This window comes from Chiloscyllium plagiosum, chromosome 2, assembly GCF_004010195.1.
Source record: "Chiloscyllium plagiosum isolate BGI_BamShark_2017 chromosome 2, ASM401019v2, whole genome shotgun sequence".
NCBI lineage: Eukaryota > Metazoa > Chordata > Chondrichthyes > Orectolobiformes > Hemiscylliidae > Chiloscyllium > Chiloscyllium plagiosum.
In genome coordinates, this window is record NC_057711.1 from 60,310,978 (window position 1) to 60,330,278 (window position 19,301).

Genomic DNA, 19,301 nt, shown 5'->3' on the forward strand with positions numbered 1-19,301 from the left:
ATAGTACAGCACAGAACAGGCCCTTCAGCCCACGATGTTGTGCCAACCACTGATCCTCATGTATGCACCCTCAAATTTCTGTGACTATATGCATGTTCAGTAGTCTCTTAAATGTCCCCAATGACCTTGCTTCCACAACTGCTGCTGGCAATGCATTCCATGCTCTCACAACTCTTTGTGTAAAGAACCCGCCTCTGACATCCCTTCTATACTTTCCTCCAACTAGCTTAAAACTATGACCCCTCGTGTTAGTCATTTCTGCCCTGGGAAATAGTCTCTGGCTATCGACTCTATCTATGCCTCTCATTATCTTGTATACCTCAATTAGGTCCCCTCTCCTCCTCTTCTCCAATGAAAAATGTCCAGTTTTCTTCTTTGTGTATCAATGTCTGCAGCTTGGCCTCCTCCTCAATGTCTGCAGATATCTTGGCTTGACGAGCTCCCACATGCTTTAGATATAACACATCAGTTTCCTTACAGTTAAAAACCTTAGAAATAAAATAGACTTTAACTACTTACTAGGTACTCACTCACTCTTCCCCTGTAATACAATAAGAATCAATACCTCATGTAAGAAAATTAGGAAAAGCAAAAGAGCACCTCCTGTACCAACTTCCAGCAGCATTATGTTTAAAGTCAGATTCAGTGTTTGACTTGGTTACTGAATAGGAGTTAGTCTGTTTATAAAATAGATTGACCACTTGAAGACAAAATCTACAAATGGGTTTCATGAATAAAAGTTTCCTGTATCACGTTTAAATTGTTTTCTGGTGCGTCCACTCTGCTGCTAAAGTTACACTAGACAAACAAACTACATTGAATTATTTTTCTTTTTGCACAAGTTACCTCAATGTTAAATGCAAATTTACATGATAGTAATTTATATAAAATAAATAACTCCAGTATCTTATGCATACAATCATTAAACTTCTTTAAATATCATTTTGATGATGAGCAGAAAAAGGATAAATTATTTAACTAGAAAATGAAACTACTTCATGTGAAGGACTTTTAAGTCTCTCAAATTCCAGGCTATCACCTCCTGAGATGGTTTTGATTTTCCATTGGTGTGATTGTAACCTCTTGCTTGATATTAGATCATGTATTGGTGAACATATCATAATGATACAAAGATTTTGCCCAAAGCATTCCTAACAACTTGGCTTATGACAAGACTGCACTAGTTCACTGTTGATTGCTCCATCTTTCCTTAGTATTTCAAGCATATATTTTGCAACTTTAGCTGCTGTTTTAAAGCTTGTGAATAAGTAGTATTGTTGTACTCAGGATTGTGTGTTTCATGATTTAATCATGAAAATATTTGGACTAACTTTAAGTATTGATGATTTCTGAGTTGCACAGAATGTTATTCAAAATATTCCCACTTAAATCTGTATATCAACATAGGTACTTAAATTCCTGTGTGAGGAAGTGGGGTGAGAAATGGCAAATGGATTTTAACATAGTTAAGTGTGAGGTCTTGCATTTTGGAGAGTCAAATCAAGGTAGGAGTTTCATGGTGAATGGTAGGGCCTTAAAGAGTGCAGTGGAATAGGTGGATCTTGGAGTTCAAGTTCACAGTTCTCTGAAAGTGGAGTCACTGGTAGGCACACCATCACTTGTCAGAATCTTATGCCCCTCCCTTATGTCCTGACACCCTACCCAACTATTGCTCTGCCCACAAGGCACACTAACCTCACACTTAGCTTGTATATTCACTATTTCCCAGGAGCGGTCATGCGGCTATTTGTGGTGCTGAATATTGATATAGAAAACAGCAATTGACTGTTGTGATAAAGGTGCATGCATTTCCTTCCCTTAACTACCTTGTACTGTAATAGATGTATCAGAATTAAAGTATGTTCTGCATTTCTGAAGGACCTTGATTGGAATTTCCTGTTTGAAATGCAGAGAGACGTAATATAAGAAACACACAGAACGGCATCTGAGACTTGTTGGGACTTGCCACTTGTTGGAAAATCTGGCCCATTACTTACCCTATACATGATGTGGAGGAGCTGGTATTGGATTGGGGTGGACAAAGTTAAAAATCACACAACAATAGGTTATAGTCCAACAAGTTTATTTGGAAACATTAGCCGTCGGAGCCCTGCTCCTTCATCACGTATCTGTGGAGCAGGATCATAAGACAGAATTTATAGCAAAAGATTAGTGTCATGCAACTGAAATGATGAACAAACCTAAATTTCTGTTAAGTCTTTCATCTTTTAGAATGAGTTACAGGATTTGGTTCATAAATATGTAAATCTCAGAACCTCTTTTAAGTCACATCCAGTTACATTTCCGATCAGACAATGCGTGTGAGCTGAGGTGTGAGGTTAGAGTCTGTCTGTATCTCAATCTTGAAGCAGACTGGTTCTGTTTCCAAAGTAGGAATTTGTAGAATATTACATGGATTGACTGCTTGCAGATTGTGCACTTTTTGAGCAAAATAGAATGTATGTATCTGCAAATGTAATTCTGCAAATGCAATTCACCCCATGGACTTATATGTGTTTGTGTGTGCATGAGAGAGTATGAATGTGAGAGTGTGAGTGCACGAGAGGGAGTGTGTGTTTGCATGTGTGCGAGCTTGATAAAGTGTGTGTGTGATGGAGTATAAGCCTGTGTGGGTGGGTGTGCGTGTATACGAAACACCGTGTGTATGAGAGAGTGTTTGCATGAATGTGCGAGTATGTAAGAGGGTGTGAGAGAGTGTATAGTCTAGTGGGGTCACCTGTAGTGTGACATGAACCCAAGGGCCATCCTCACAGGTTCCAAACTTGGCTTCAGCTTCTGCTCGGGCACTCTGCGTTGTTGCATATCCCAAAGTCCGCCTTGGAGGATGGTCACCTGAAGATCCAAGGCCGAATGTTCTTGACTGCTGAAGTGTTCTCTGACTGGGAGGGAATAGCCCTGTATGGTGATTGTTGCGTGATGTCCATTCATCCATTGTTGTAGCGTCTGCTTTGTCTCACCAATGTACCATGGCTTGTGGCATCCTTGCCTGCAGTGTATGAGATAGACAATGTTGGCCGAGTCACATGAGCAGGAAAGATCCCAAAAGGATTATGGATCACGAACCCACTCAAGTCGATGTACAACACAGACCACGCTGAGAGACATTGCTGCCACACCTCAACTCCTTAATCATCTCATGCACCAACTCTACAGCAGGTGCCATAACCTTGAAATCAAGAGAGAGTCCACACTCTCAGCTTGCACTCAAGATACAGGAGTACAGTTATGTGACACTGCCAAGCAGACAAGGCAACAGAACTACACAATGTACATGCACACCAAGCACAAGAAACTTGTCATCACCACCAGCAGTAGCCAAGCCTCCCCTAGCACCACAGTTGAAAACATTATCATCACTGGGAAATCGATTGTTAACTTATTGCATCACACTCTTCAACTGGAAGAGATTTAAGTTCTCAGGGTAGGGCTCAATTTCTGCCCCACCACCAAAATGGACCCCATTGGCCTTGCGGCAGACACGGAGGAATTCATCAGATGAGCGAGATTCTGGGAATTCTTCCAAGATGTCAGCAGCAATCCCAATGAGGCAACTAGTGAACCGAACAGTCATCAGAGAGATCTGTAATGAAGCAACCAAAGGAGGAGTCAATTTAGACCCCTCTGAGCTTGACATGTACACTCAAACGATCAGGAAATATGTAAATGCCAGATTCATCAGCCACACCCACAAGGTAGAGCAAAACACCACCCCATCACAAATCAATGCCAACCCTGCTCTCAAAACCAATTGCAACATTGTCATTAAAACCAGCAGATATAAGGAACCGCCATCATCATTCAGAATAGAACAGACTACTGCAGGGAAGTGTACTGACAACTCAACAACCAGGAACACCACAGGCAACTACCAGCCGATCCAACCAAAGAACAGGAGGAATAGGAGATTAGAACAGATGAACGCATGGCTGAGGAGCTGGTGTATGGAAGAAGAATTCACATTTTTGAATCGGTGGAATCTCTTCTGGGGTAGAAGTGACCTGTACAAGAAGGACAGATTGCACCTGAATTGGAAGGGAACTAATAATCTGGCAGGGAGATTTGCTAGAGCTGGTCGGGAGGATTTAAACTAGTACGGCTGGGGGTGTGGGGGGTGGGAATGGGAGATAGTGAGACCCGTGGAGATAGTGAGAAAACATTTCAATCTGAGACTGGTACAGTTGAGAACAAAGGCAAGTCAAACAATCAGTGCAGGCAAGGACAAAGCAGAGAACAAGGTAGGACTGATAAATTAAACTGCATTTATTTCAATGCAAGGGGCCTAACAGAGAAGACAGATTAACTCCGGGCATGGTTAGGAACATGGGACTGGGATATCATAGCAATTACAGAAACATGGCTCAAGGATGGACAGGACTGGCAGCTTAGTGTTCCAGGATACAAATGCTACAGGAAGGACAGAAAGGGAGGCAAGAGAGGAGGGGGAGTGGCATTTTTGATAAGGGATAGCATTACAGCTGTACTGAGGGAGGATATTCCTGGAAATACAGCCAGGGAAGTTATTTGGGTGGAACTGAGAAATAAGAAAGGGATGATGGCTTTATTGGGATTGTATTATAGAGTCCCTAATAGTCAGAGGGAAATTGAGAAACAAATTTGTAAGGAAATCTCAGTTATTTATAAGAATAATTGGGTGGTTATGGTAGGGGATTTTAACTTTCCAAACATAGACTAGGACTGCCATACTATTAAGGGTAGATAGGGAGGAATTTGTTAAGTGTGTATAAGAAAATTTTCTGATTCAGTATGTGAATATACTTACTAGAGAAGGTGCAAAACTTGACCTACTCTTGGGAAATAAGGCAGGGCAGGTGACTGAGGTGTCAGTGGGGGAGCACTTTGGGGCCAGTGGCCGTAATTCTATTAGTTTTAAAATAGTGATGGAAAAGGATACAACAGATATAAAAGTTGAAATTCTAAATTGGAGAAAGGCCAATTTTGACAGTATTAGGCAAGAAATTTGAAATACTGATTGGGGAGCAGATGTTCGCAGGTAAAGGGACGGCTGGAAAACGGGAAGCCTTCAGAAATGAGATAACGACAGTCCAGAGAAAGTTTATTCCTGTCAGGGTGAAAGGAAAGGCTGGTAGGTATAGGGAATGCTGGATGACTAAAGAAATTGGGGGTTTGATTAAGATAAAGAAAGAAGCATATGTCAAGTATAGACAGGATAGATCAAATGAATCCTTAGAAGAATATAAAGGCAGTAGGAGTATACTTAAGAGAGAAATCAGGAGGGCAAAAGGGTGACATGAGATAGCTTTGGAAAATAAGGTTAAGGAGAATCCAAGGGGTCTTTACAAATACATTGAGGACAAAAGGGTAACTAGGGAGAGAATAGTTAAGATCAGCAAGGCAGCCTTTGTGTGGAGCCGCAGGAGATGGGGGAGATACTAAACGAGTATTTTGCATCAGTATTTACTGTGGAAAAGGACATGGAAGATATAGACTGTAGGGAAATAGATGGTGACATCTTGAAAAATGTCCGCATTACAGAGGAGGAAGTGCTGCATGTCTTGAAATGCATAAAAGTGAATAAATCCCCAGGACCTGATCAGGTGTACCCTATAACTCTGTGGGAAGCTAAGGAAGTGATTACTTGGCCTCTTACCGAGATATTTGTATCATCGATAGTCACATAGAAATATTTAAGAAAGGAGGTAAGAACAAGCACCGGGGATGTACAGATCAGTGAGGATTAGAGTGGTGCTGGAAAAGCACAGCAGGTCAGGCAACATCCAAGGAGTAGGAAAATCGACATTTCGGGCAGAAGTCCTTCATCAGGACTGAAGGCCTGATTTTCCTACTTCTCAGATGCTGCCTGACCTGCTGTGTTTTTCCAGCACCACTCTAATCTAGACTGTGATTTCCAGCATCTGCAGTCCTCACTTTTGCCTGTATAGACCAGTGAGCCTGACGTCGATAGTGGGCAAGTTGTTAGAGGGAATCCTGAGGTTCAGGATTTACATGCATTTGAAAAAGCAAGGATTAGGGATAGTCAACATGGTTTTGTGCATGGGAAATCATGTCTCACAAACTTGATTGAGTTTTTTGAAGAAGTAACAAAGAGGATTGATGAGGGCAGACCGGTAGATGTGATCTGTATGGACTTCAATAAGGCATTCGACAAGGTTCTCCATGGGACACTGGTTAGCAAGTTTAGGTCTCATGGAATACAGGGAGAACTAGCCATTTGGATACAGAACTGGCTCAAAGGTAGAAAACAGAGGGTGGTGGTCGAGGGTTATTTTTCAGACTGGAGGCCTGTGACCAGTGGAGTGCCACAAGGATCAGTGCTAGGTCCACTACTTTTCATCATACTTATATAAATGATTTGGATGTGAGCATAAGAGGTATAGTTAGTAAGTTTTCAGATGGCACCAAAATTGGTGTAGTGGACAGCAAAGAAAGTAACTTCAGATTATAATGGGATCATGATCAGATGGGCCAATGGGCTGAGAAGTGGCAGATGGAGTTGAATTTAGATAAACATGAGGTGCTGCATTTTGCGAAAGCAAATCTTAGCAGGACTTATACACTTGTGTTGCTGAACAAAGAGACCTTTGAGTGCAGGTTCATAGCTCCTTGAAAGTGGAGTCGCAGGTAGATAGGATAGTGAAGGCGGCATTTGGTATGCTTTCCTTTATTGGTCAGAGTACTGAGTACAGGAGTTGGGAGGTCATGTTGCGGCTGTGCAGGATAATGGTTCGGCCACTGTTGGAATATTGCATGCAATTCTGGTCTCCTTCCTATCAGAAAGATGTTGTGAAACCTGAAAGGGTTCAGAAAATATTTACAAGGATGTTGCCAGGGTTGGAGGATTTGAGCTATAGAGAGAGACTGAACAAGCTGGGGCTGTTTTCCCTGGGACGTCCGAAGCTGAGGGGTGCCCTTATAGAGGTTTATAAAATTATGAGGGGCAAAATAAATAGGCAAAGTCTTTTCCCTGGGGTCGGGGAGTCCAGAACCAGAGGGCATAGGTTTAGGGTGGGAGAGGAAGGATATAAAAGAGACCTAAGGGGCAACCTTTTCACACAGAGGGTGGTACATGTATGGAATGAGCTGCCAGAGGAAGTAGTGGAGGCTAGTACAATTGCAACAATTGCATCTGGATGGGTATATGAATTCGAAGGGTTAGGAGATGGGCCGGGTGCTGGCATGTGTGACGAGATTGGGTTGGGATATCTGGTTGCCATGGACAGGTTGGACCGATGAGTCTGTTTCCACGCTGTACATCGCTATGACTCTATGAATACACCTGTGAACTAAATGCATTGATCATGACTTTTGATCCAGTCAGAGTTCCGTATGCACTCTCATCCCATGTATTTCTTGCGTAGGGGACTTATACTGCCTTCCAAAGATTCACAAAGCCAACACACTTGGATGTCCCATTATATCAGGCAACAGGACCCTGTTTGAGAACTTCTCTGGCTATAGCGAGGGCATTTTGAAACCCATTGTAAAGGACCCCCCAGCTTCTGTCGCAACGCTGCAGCTTTCTTACAGAGACTCAGCACCCACGGACTAGTCGATTTGGGAACATGCCTTCTCACAATGGACGTTTCAGCACTCTATACCAGCATTCCCCACAACAATGGCATTGCTGCAACAGCCTCAGTACTCAATACCAACAACTGCCAATCTCCAAACACCATTCTACAAACTCATTCGCTTCATTCTCATCCACAACATTCTCACCTTTGACAACCAGTTCTTCATCCATACACATGGAACAGCCATGGGGACCAAATGTGCATCCCATTATGCTAATGTTTACATGCACAAGTTCGAACAAGACCTCTTTGCTGCACAGGATCTCCAACAAGCACTATACACCACATATATTGATGACTATTTATTCTTCTGCACCCATGGTTAGGAGTCACTGAAACAACTACAGCGATATCAAATTTTATCCCATCATTACTTACCATGGACTGCTCTTTAGTGTCTGTCTCATTCTTGGACACACGCATCTCCATCAAGGACAGGCACCTCAGTATCTCACTCTACTGCAAACCCACGGATAATCTCACGATGCTGCACCTCTCCAGCTTCCACCCAAACATATTAAAACAGCCATCCCCTATCGACAAGCCCTACACATACACAGGATCTGTTCAGATGAGAGGAGGAACGCAATGGACACCTGAAGGTGCTCCAAGATGCCTTAAGAAGAACACGGTTCGATACTCTCTCATCGATTGCCAGTTCCGACGTGCCACAGCAAGAAACTGTATTGACCTCCTCAGGAGACAGATATGGGATGCAACCGATAGGGTACCCTTCGTTGTCCAGTACTTGCTGTGAGCGGAGAAACTACACCATATTCTTCACAACCTGCAACATGTTATCCATGAGGACTAGCACCTCGCCAAGATCTTCCCTATGCCCTCCAGTTCTCTCATTTAAACAACTGCCAAACCTTAAACAGACCACTGTTCGCAGCAAACTGCTCAGCCTTCAGGACAACGTGGACCACAACACCATAAAACTCCATGGCAACCATTGCAAGACGTGTCAGGGTGTCGACATGGATATACCATTACACGTGAGGACTCCAACTACCATTTTCGGGGCAGGTACTCCTGCAACTCAGCCAATGTTGTCTATCTCATACACTGCAAGCATGGTACATTGGCTAGACCAAGCAGACGCTACAACAATGGATGAATGGATACTACACAACAATCACCAGACAGGGGTGTTACCTCCCAGTCAAGGAACACTTCAGTGGTGAGGGACATTTGGCCTCGGATCTTCAGGTGACTATCCTCCAAGGCAGACTTGGAGAAATGCAACAACACAGAGTGGCCGAGCAGAGGTTGGTAGCCAAGTTCGGAACCCATGATGGCCTCAACTGGGACCTTGGGTTCACATCACACTACTGGTGCTCCTACTATACTATACACTCCCTCTCACATATTCACACTCACACACTCCTACACACACACACACCCTCTCACAGTCTTGTACTCCATCACACTCATGCACACACTTTAACCAAGCATGCAAATTCATACACTCATGCACGTACACACAAGTCCATGGGATGAATTTGCATTTGCAGATACATTCCATTTGACTCAAAAAGTGCACAATCTGCAGGCAGTCAATCAATGCAATGTTTTATAAATTTCTACTTTGGAAATAGAACCAGTCTGACTCAAGATTGGAATACAGAGAGACTCTAACCTCACACTTTCAATGCATTATCTGATCTGTGGTGTCACTTTCTAAAAATAAAACCTTAAGTTATCTTGAGAATGTGACTTAAAAGAAGTTTGGCAATTACATATTAATGAACTGAAACCTGCAACCCATTCTAAAAGAAGAAAGACTTCACAGCAATCTAGGTTTCAGTTGCATGACACTGTAATCTTTTGCTATAAGTTCTGTTGAATTTATGATCCTGTTCCACAGCTACCTGAGATAAAGGAGCAATGATCCGAAAGCTAGTGCTTCCAAATAAATCTGTTGGACTATAACCTGGTGTTGTGATTTTTAAGTTTACCTTATACATGCATTCCTTTTTAAAATTCTTCTCCACTACATAAATATTTTAGTTGTCATTTTACTGCATTTGGACACTGTCAAAAGGGTATTGAAAAAATATATTTACAGTTGTTTAAACCACATAAAACAATCCAATAAAGATGGGGTTCAGGGTAGCTCCATTCAACAAGGGAAATTGAAGCACATAAAAGCACCTTTCAGTCATCAAATCCCCTACCTCCATGATATAATAGTCTCTGGACTGTAAAAAGCACCCAACAACCTATATCTGTGCTCTCTGCAAGTAATCAACTTTCGCTTATCAATGAATACCCTCAAAATACATTTGAAGAGATTTTCAAAGAGAACGAATGGTCTAACACATCAGAACTGTTGCCCATCAATGAAGCAGCCCCACAAGAGGAATTCCAAACTGCTGATTCCAACTTTGAAGTTTTGCACTCCATCTTAAAAACAAAGACATTGAGCAACTTTGTTGTTATGTTGTCAATAACTGAATAACATCTCTACTGTTTTCAGTTTGTGGTCTATTTTTGTTTGTGAATGTGTATTGTAAAGCTTTTTTCCCCCAGCCACCATGACTAAGAGAGCAAATTAAACCTGACTTCTGTTTTAACTTTATAACTATTATTATAGTCCTTCCAACGTCAGAGCCCACAAACAAAGGGTGCGAGGGAAATATGCCCTCACTGTTTTGTCAGGGGAGAAATTAAACAACAATCTGCTTATGGATAGCTGGTGAGAATAGGAAGAGATTGGTTTTAAAAATTTTCACCACTGTAACACACTTTTAATATGAGGATGAATCATATCAAGAGATATCTAGAAACTGGTTCTGAAACAACAGATCATAAGTAATCATAAACTTGCTAAACTGTTGCAAAATGTAACTTGTCACAAATGTACTTTAGGGAAGGAAACCGGTTTTCCCTGTCCATTCTGGCATGTATGTGACTAGTTCCATACTAATGTCGCTGCCTCTTAACTGCCCCATAAGATCACGGAATAAGCCATTCACTCCAGTAAAAGGAATATACTAGAACATGGTGGCAAATGGTTTGTACTGCTGCCTCACTGTACTAGAGAACTGGGTTCAATTCCAGCCTTGGGTGACTGTGTGATGTTTGCATGTTGTCTTCATGTCTGTGTGGGTTTCCTCTGGGTGTCCAGTTTCCTCTCAGTCTAAAGACGTATAGGTTAGGTAGATTGGCCACACTTAAATAAAAATGCTTGTAGTATCCAAAGATATGCCAGTTAGTTTTTACCATGCCTAACCCACCAATGTGGGATTATGAAGATTGGGTGGGGTGTAGGTTTGGGTGGAATGACCTTGAATAGCCTCTTTCTGCACTGAGTTCTATGAACGTGAGCTAAGTGAAGCCTTGCCAGCAATTCTCACATCCTGAAGAGGAAGGGAAAAAAATTAGGAACTCCAGAATTCTGTTCCATAAAAAACTAAACCGTAAGCAATAAAGGCATTGTAATTCAATAAAAATACATTTTGTTGTGATGACAAAGATCAAAAGTGCGCAAAGAATTAAACTGCAGGACTTCCACAAGTGCACAAATCTTCTTGGCAATTCTGAGGATCTGTATAATTAGATGTACAGAAAGAAACACCTGAAGTCACTGATATCAATCTTATTGCATTCATTCAGGTTTCTGAAAATAATACACAATTGAAATAAAAATGCCCACGAATCATCAATATTTATTCAAGTAATTGTCTATTTTTGGGAAATATGTCTGCTTTAGGGAAATTAGAAGCTAGCAATGAATCGCTGCACATTTTTGTGTGAAATTCAAAATTTAAACAATATGAAGAGAATCTTCATATTTCCTTGAATGGCACAGGCAATAGTGATAACAAAATGGCAAGATCATAAAAATCAGATACTTGACATTAAGAAAATAGATTTTCCAGCCAGTGTTTTAATGACAAGAATTTCACTAATGAGCAGGGAGGGGCCTATTTGAGAGTATTAATATCTCATTGTTACTAATTCTCATATAATTTAATCCAATTTACTATTTGTCAGCCACAGAGAAAAAACAGAGAGTGAGAATTCCTGACACAAAAATCAGCACAGGTTCTTGGTGGATCCAGCTCACTGTTTGATTTTATCAGCCTCCATTTTGGTCAGCATTCCCCAATACCTTCAGATAGGCTTCATGGGTAGCAAATGTCTGCAGCTCCCACCACCATCACCGACCATAGAATTTGGCATCAGACATGCATGAACCTCACCGCATCATGACATCTCTGACTCACTCACGATACAGTTCACCACTTTAGTACTGTAAACTCCCCACATCAATCTCCTACTGGCAAGTCACATTGTGTGCAGGGACAGGCACATTGGAGAAGAATGCATCTCAGGGCTCTTCCCTTATTTTCTTAGTGCTCAATCACTGTGTCTCTACTTGGATTCTTACAGTATCTCTGCCTTATCGCAACATTTTACATATTGCTGCCTCATTCAGAACTTAGACTCTCAGTACTTCTGTCCTTCCTTTTTGGGTGACGCAGAAGACTGACTGTCAGACTTGGCAGCGGAGATCAGTCAAGGAGGCATACTGCTGGACAGTACCTGAGCTACATCAATCTCACAGCTGTACCATGTGCCAGCAGATAGTGTTCAGTTACATACATATATGTTTTCTGCACTATGATTCAAAGATAAAGGAATGTGGCCTTCAATCAGTTCAAAGGGTAGGAGCACAGTAAATCTGTTGTATCATCCAATATCTTGGGGTTGGGCACAGTCAGTTGGACACCTGGGTATTCAGAATCAAGGGTTCCATTTCACTACAGTCTGAGGAGTGAGCTGTGGTAAGCCCTCATGTTCACTGCAAATATTCTTGGGATTTGTAATAAGTAATTTGGGGACCTTCAGAGATCAGTCAGGGGTCTGGCTACTCGGCAGCATATGGACTGTAGCAGTTACAGAAGGCAGTTCACTACTACCTTCTCGAGGACAACTAGGAATGGGCAATAGATGCTGGCTAGCCAGCAATAATCACAGTCCACAAGTAAAAAAGTCAAGACTGACCTTCCAGGTTGGGGTGGGGGGGTAAAGTCAGAATACGTGCTCTGTCCACTGAAAGTTGAAGGGGGCTATACAGGGCCACTGCTATGGTGGGCAAATTGGGAAGCCAATTGTGGAGATTGAAGGCAGAATGCTGGAATGCAGAAGGGACAATAAAGATCCGTCTCTAGTTATCCTGGAGAATGTGGTGGTGGTGGTGGTGAACTACCTTCTTGACCAGCTGCAAGTATAACAGGAGAACAAAGCAGCGACATGAGGTACCATGGAGCAGGTGATGAAATCACCAAAATGTCACCAATACCCCGGCCTCAAATGGAAGCGGGGTGTATAAGCTGTAGGTATAGGGTTTGGGAGGGGAGGGAGTCAACTGGGGTGATAAGCAATTACATGAAAACAATTTGATGGTAAGCAAGAGGATCAACATAGATGCAGTTGCCAGGCAGAGCAAGACAAAAAGGAACAATTTTGAATAAGTAAACCCCTTCTCTCTCCACACATGCTGTCACATGTTGTCCTCATATCTGTGTGGGTTTCCTCTAGATGTTCCTGTTTCCTCCCACAGTCCAAAGACATATAGGTAACGTAGATTAGCTATGCTTAAATAAAAATGCTTGTAGTGTCTAGAGACATGCCATTTGTTTGTGTTCCAACAGCCAACTCGTCACATTACTGAGTCACTAAGGCTGGCTGGACTCCAACTTCATTCTTGTTGCAGCTAAAATGATAGTTGATCACAGAGCTGATGATGAAAAGCTAGCATCATAAATTAGTAAATATGTTATGTACCTATGTGTTCTTGTAAGTTTTTTTTTCCTTTTCTCTCTCAATACATACATGTGCAGTCCCAAATGCCACATCTGCAGTAAAAGGGAGCCTACCCCATACTGGAGGTTTGGGGAACCACCTCGGCGACATTTGTGGCTAGAGGGTTCAAACATGCTGTAGCCCCTGCTCAGTTGCAGTCTCATCCTCCTCAGCCTGAATTTACATTGGATTAAGAGTTGCTGGCTGAGTGGAGGTGGAGAGCTGGGCACTACTGGACTTTTCCGAGAAGACTTCTTGGGGGTCTTTATTTGGTTCCTCTTCAGGCTGTGCACCTACTGACATCACCCTGTGACTTTGTCAGGGAGGGAAACATGGAGCAAGGTCAAGGTCCCTTTATTGCCTTGACAGCTGACAACCTGTCCATGGAAACAACCAGATACATATGTGCTAAAATTTTAGAAGTGCTGGAACCAGCATCATTACAGGTGGCATTAGTGGTCTCTTCCAACATTCAATCTGTTTGCTGAGTGTCTCCAAGAAACCGGTCTGCTGCTCCAGTATCTGTGTATTTTAATAATATATTAATGGCAAGAGCATAGAGTCCTCTCCTGCCTGGGATGGAGCAGGTACTTGGTTGCCTACAGTCCAGAGTGCCAGAGAACTGGGATATTTTTTCCTTAGCTGGCTGAAGAGCCTTGGCAGTGAGTTACTCACCCAGAATGTGCTCCCAACCCGAGCTACTCACTGAGATGTCAGTATCTGAACTGGAGGGTGCAGAAACCAGCCTTGCCAGTGCTTTCTCAGAAGGATCAGTGGTTCCTTCCTCCAAGATGGAGGAGATGATGTCAGATGGGCTGTTCCCTTCAGGGTGCAGGTTGTGTGCATCGCTTATGCCTGCAGGGTCAAGAGAAGGAATGAGTTGCGGCAGGGAAATTAGAAGCGTGAGCACCATAAGAACACAGTCACATTGGTGGTCGGGGAATCAGCACAGCACTTGACAATGTATCTTACTTGGTTGTCAGGACAAAGACGTCTCAGGAGTATCACAACTGCAGTCTCTATCCTTTCCCACTAAGGCAAGGATTCTCTCATCAGGGTTAAGGATACAAATGTCAGGCATTCCATCACCCATCTTTGTCCTCTCTGTCTTAATTGTGAGCTGCTCTCTCCTGAAATGAAAGGAAGGGAGGGATCAAATGAAGAAGTGTCTGGCACACAGATCAGTGCAGGTGCACGGCCAAAAAAGGTGGTGAGGTGTCCCAAGTAAGGTTAGAGGATGTGCAGTGGATGGAGTGGGTGACAGCCATTATGGACACAGTAGAAGTGATATAACATGAGCCTTGGTAGGATGTGGGTGCAGTGGTAGAATGATTTCACGGTAGGGGAAAGATGGTGGCACTTACCCTTGTGGAATGCAGAAGATCCTTAATCTTCTTCCTGCATTGCTGGGTATTCCTCTAGAGTATAGGCATTTCATTGACCCTGCTAGCTATTTCTGACCAGGTTGGCAAGATCAGGTATCATGATCTCTACTGGTGGACCTGAGGAAAAAGAGGCCAGTCCTTCTCACCAACAGGTCCTTGTTGGTGAAATGTGGTGACAACTTCCCTTCTCAGCTATGTCTTCTAGAGTTATGCAGCAACATAATAAGTGGCAGATTTAGGCATGCAGCATTAGACCTGATGCACAGCTAGGTTTTAAATATTTTGTTGGTGGCAGAAATCATATAAAGTCCCAGTCAGTACTTCCACCACTTATGAGCACATTATACAGCAGTGCCATAAAGATATGTTGCATACATAAGGCAAACAGCAAAGACTTTTGTGACGTAACGCTCTAGATTTCACTGACAGAAAACTTCCACGATGTTCCCCAAAATTTGCCCTTAGGCGACACTCTGCAATTTCGATTGATAACTTCACTATTATTCAATATTTGCATTCAGTGATGCATGTCATAATGCACTGATCACGCATACAGAACAAGGAAGAAAATTCAACAAATTCTTTAAAAAAATCATGCTGTATAATTACTTAAAACAAAATCTTTTCAAAAAGCTCTTCCAGTTTTAAATGTTGAGAATATTTCCTCAAGTTTTTGAATCCAGAATAAAATTTAATTTCATTTAAACAGTATGACAGAGCATGCAATTTTAATAATGCAGTTTATTGGAGGTGAAACAAATCTCAATACTGTTGTGAAATCAGATGATGTCTTCATTTATGGCCACTGTTCTGGTCACATTGAAAGAAACTAAACTTTTTTATCCCATGGAATTAAGACAACTTCCTCACGCTCCATCACCCTATGCAAAGTCAGTGTGTTACTGCATTAGACAAAACAAAAAAAAACCTTAGAATTAACTTCCAACATTAAATTAATACATTCGTGCCCTAAGCTTTCTGTGCAAATACAGATATCAGTGTCAAAATACATGATATATTTTTAACCAAAAAGCCCATTCAGAATTTCATTTGAACAGACAAAACAAAATCAAACACGTCATAAATCCAGCCCCCTTATATTAACAACAATGAAAAAGATCTAATTTTCTGTCACAAAAATACAACCATTAATGAAGTTTTTTACATATAATTATAATGCAGAATTAAACACCTCACCAGTAGTAAGACAGTTTTATCAGCCTTTTAACAAAATAAGCCTAGAAGTAAAATCACAAACATATTTTTCATACTTTCTGCTCCCATTTAAATAGTGCAGTTCCCTTCAACATTCATTGGTAGAACTTCGGCTTTATCGTATTGCAGGACCATCACGGGTAGAAGGAGGGATCTCTGGTTCTGATAAAAATGCAGTGGTAGCAGTTTCAGGAAGTGTTGATGTAAGAATGTGACGACATACTGGACAAGTCCCAGACTGAAAGAGAACAAGTTAGTTAGCAAAGCCAATGCAATCACTCTACTCTTTCACTCTTTTCACTCAATTTGTAAAAAAATCATGTGGCATCTCCATAAAACTGGAACTTCCATGATTCTTGTAAATGCTAGCATTCTAATGTTAAACGAAATTCTTCTACTGACTTGTGATCATTTATAAATTCTATGGACAACCTCATGAATGCAGATTATCACTTCAAAGTTTGGGTGAAGATTTGTAGCTCGGGTGCTCGTTGTTGTTGTTCTGTTTGCCGAGCTGGAAATTTTTTATGCAAACGTCTCGTCCCCTGTCTAGGTGATATCCTCAGTGCTTGGGAGCCTCCTGTGAAGCGCTTCTGTGGTGTTTCCTCCGGCAATTATAGTGGCCTGTCCCTGCCGCTTCCGGTTGTCAGTTTCAGCTGTCCGCTGTAGTGGCCGGTATATTGGGTCCAGGTCGATGTGTTTGTTGATGGAGTTTGTGGAGGAGTGCCATGCTTCTAGGAATTCCCTGGCTGTTCTTTGTTTCGCTTGCCCTATAATGGTAGTGTTGTCCCACTCAAATTCATGTTGCTTGTCGTGACAGGGGACGAAACGTTTGCAACAAAAACTGGTTGCGACCTGGACCCAATATACCGGCCACTACAGCGGACAGCTGAAACTGACAACCGGAAGCGGCAGGGACAGGCCACTATAAATGCCGGAGGAAACACCATAGAAGCGCTTCACAGGTGGCTCCCAAGCACTGAGGATGTCACCTAGACAGGGGACGAAACGTTTGCAACAAAAATTTCCAGCTCGGCGAACAGAACCACAACAGCAGATTATCACTTGCAAGCAGGCTACCGCATTGGTGACAGACAGTTGTAAAATTGGTCCTCAATTTGTTTGAAAAATTTTGATCATTTCCTCATCAAACATATTTCAAGAATTAACATTGGAATTTCAATGCATTTTACTGAAGAATGCCTCAATATGTGGATCACAAGGTAATACACTTACTTCTGAATTATAAATTCAGGTTCAAATCCCATTCAAAGAATTTAGCATACAATTTAAGACTGAACTTTATATTTCCCCACTGTAATGTCAAAGATGCAGTCTTTCAAGTGAAACTTTTAATCAAAGCTCCATATGCCTGCTCAGGTTCAAGGAAAAGTCCCATGACGTGACTGAAGGAAAGGGCAGCAATCCACAGCACCAAGTTTCATCCATCAATTAACATTACAAAAAATATATTTTCTAAACATCATATCACTACTTACAGTCATGTAAGCCGAAGAAGGCACTTTCTTTCTACAGATGCTGCCAGCCTGTTGAGCTTTTCCAGCAATTTGTTGTTGTTGCTGATTTTCAGCATCCACAATTCTTTTGGTTTTTATTTTATCAAAGCTTTTCATCTTGCACTCTTCAGGACAATTTGTAAGAATACAAATTCATGGGAAAACCCTAATTTCTAATAAATGAGAGGCGATTGCTGATTGGTTGGCTCGTGGACTCTGTGTAGAGAGGTTACTATTGACAATGATGACAGATCAATAGTATAGTATTGATGATGGTTAACAGCTGGGATTTGTTTAAATTTTGAATTGGTTCATTCTGATTGCCATGACCAATGAGAATGAACCAATAAATGGCCATCACTTATTTTGTTGCATTCAGATGTCTGTTTCAATGCAAAGAACAGAGCCCTAGGTATTTATTAATTAGATCACCACATATTCTTTGAAACTCTCGGGAATACAGACCCAGTCTCCTTAATCTCTCCTCATAAGACAATGCCCAATTTCTTTGGTTAAAGGAATTTAGAGAAATATAAGCTTTTATTCCATAGTAAAGCAGCAGAAAGCTGTATGCAATACTCCTGATGTGATATCAAGTCTCAATGCAACTGCAGCAAGACACCTTTACTCCGGTACTCAAATCCAGCCATAAACTAAGGCCAACATACCATTTGCCCTCCTCATTGCTTGCTGCATCTGCACAGTAGCTTTTCAAGGAGGTTGCATCCACCTGGGCTGAGATTGTTTGGAGTAATGCAATTGCGCTTAGTGTACTGGCTGACTTCCCATGTCGTGAGCTCTAAATGTCTTAGTAAGTGTCTTAGCTGCTGTAAGTGTAGCAGCAATGAAACATATATCATTTAAAACATCAAGTGCAACTTTGATTGAGGTAAATTGGCTACATTTTCCACTTTCTGATGTGAAAATGAAAGGAGATACAAGGAGAGTTGAAGTATTTTCCATTCTGAGTGCTTTAATGACAAAATAACCACACAATAAATTTAAAAATCTAAGAGCACCATCTTGTTATCAGTGCTGGAGGAAGCATGTACAAGCTGTATTGCAGTCTCGATCTCACCGGGAAGCAGAAAAACCAGACAGGATTTTTTGCAGGCTTTGAAAATACATTTTGAACCCATACTGATATTACTTATGAATGGTATCTGAGGGGGAGAGGTGGACTGAACAATATGTGATTGCACTGATACATCTAGCTGAATGAGATTTTAAACACCTGAGAGATGATCTCTTTAGAGATGATTATCTCTGGCAATAAAAGATCCTGCTATTGAGCACATATGCTAAGAGAAGAAATGTACTGTCAAGAAAGTTATCAACATACAGAGAAGCTTAAACTAAAACAGAAATTGCTGGTAAAATTCTGCAGGTCTGGCAATAATGGAATGAAGCTCATCCCAAGTGTTCAAACAAAGCTGAGAGGCCAATGCAATAGGAAGAATGAAGATTTGGAGTTCCAGATGGCAGATGATTAACAAATTTCATTTATCCTAGTTGAGGGAGATATAAAGCTTGGACTAATAAGTCTAGACATGCCAGCAGAGATGTGCAGCATTTCACAGGCCACTAGCAACCACACAAATTAAAGATTACAATAATACAACTTCAGTCTTGGATGTCTTTCTGATGAAGAATATCTCTTCTGAAATAGGTAAGAGTGTGAAATCAACATAGCATCTATTCAGCTACTCTAAGGTCTGAAAGACTAAACAGCTGATCTGAAAAAGGAAGTACCAAACAAGAAAATGATCATT

General features: G+C 41.6%; 1 protein-coding gene across 4 annotated transcripts in view; it reads right to left on the reverse strand.

The window, feature by feature from the left end:
• Positions 1-14,142: 14,142 nt before the first annotated feature.
• Positions 14,143-19,301, reverse strand: part of pja2 (praja ring finger ubiquitin ligase 2) — a 104,571-nt gene continuing 99,412 nt past the window's right edge. For 2 of the 4 annotated variants that reach the window (XM_043710414.1, XM_043710398.1), the window contains exon 9: positions 15,521-16,250. In XM_043710414.1, the coding sequence (XP_043566349.1) occupies positions 16,128-16,250 (123 nt within the window). In that variant the 3' untranslated portion in view covers positions 15,521-16,127. Of the gene's footprint in view, positions 14,268-14,384; positions 14,543-15,520; positions 16,251-19,301 lie in introns of those variants that run through there. The other 2 variants (XR_006314654.1, XR_006314649.1) reach the window with 2 other exon arrangements.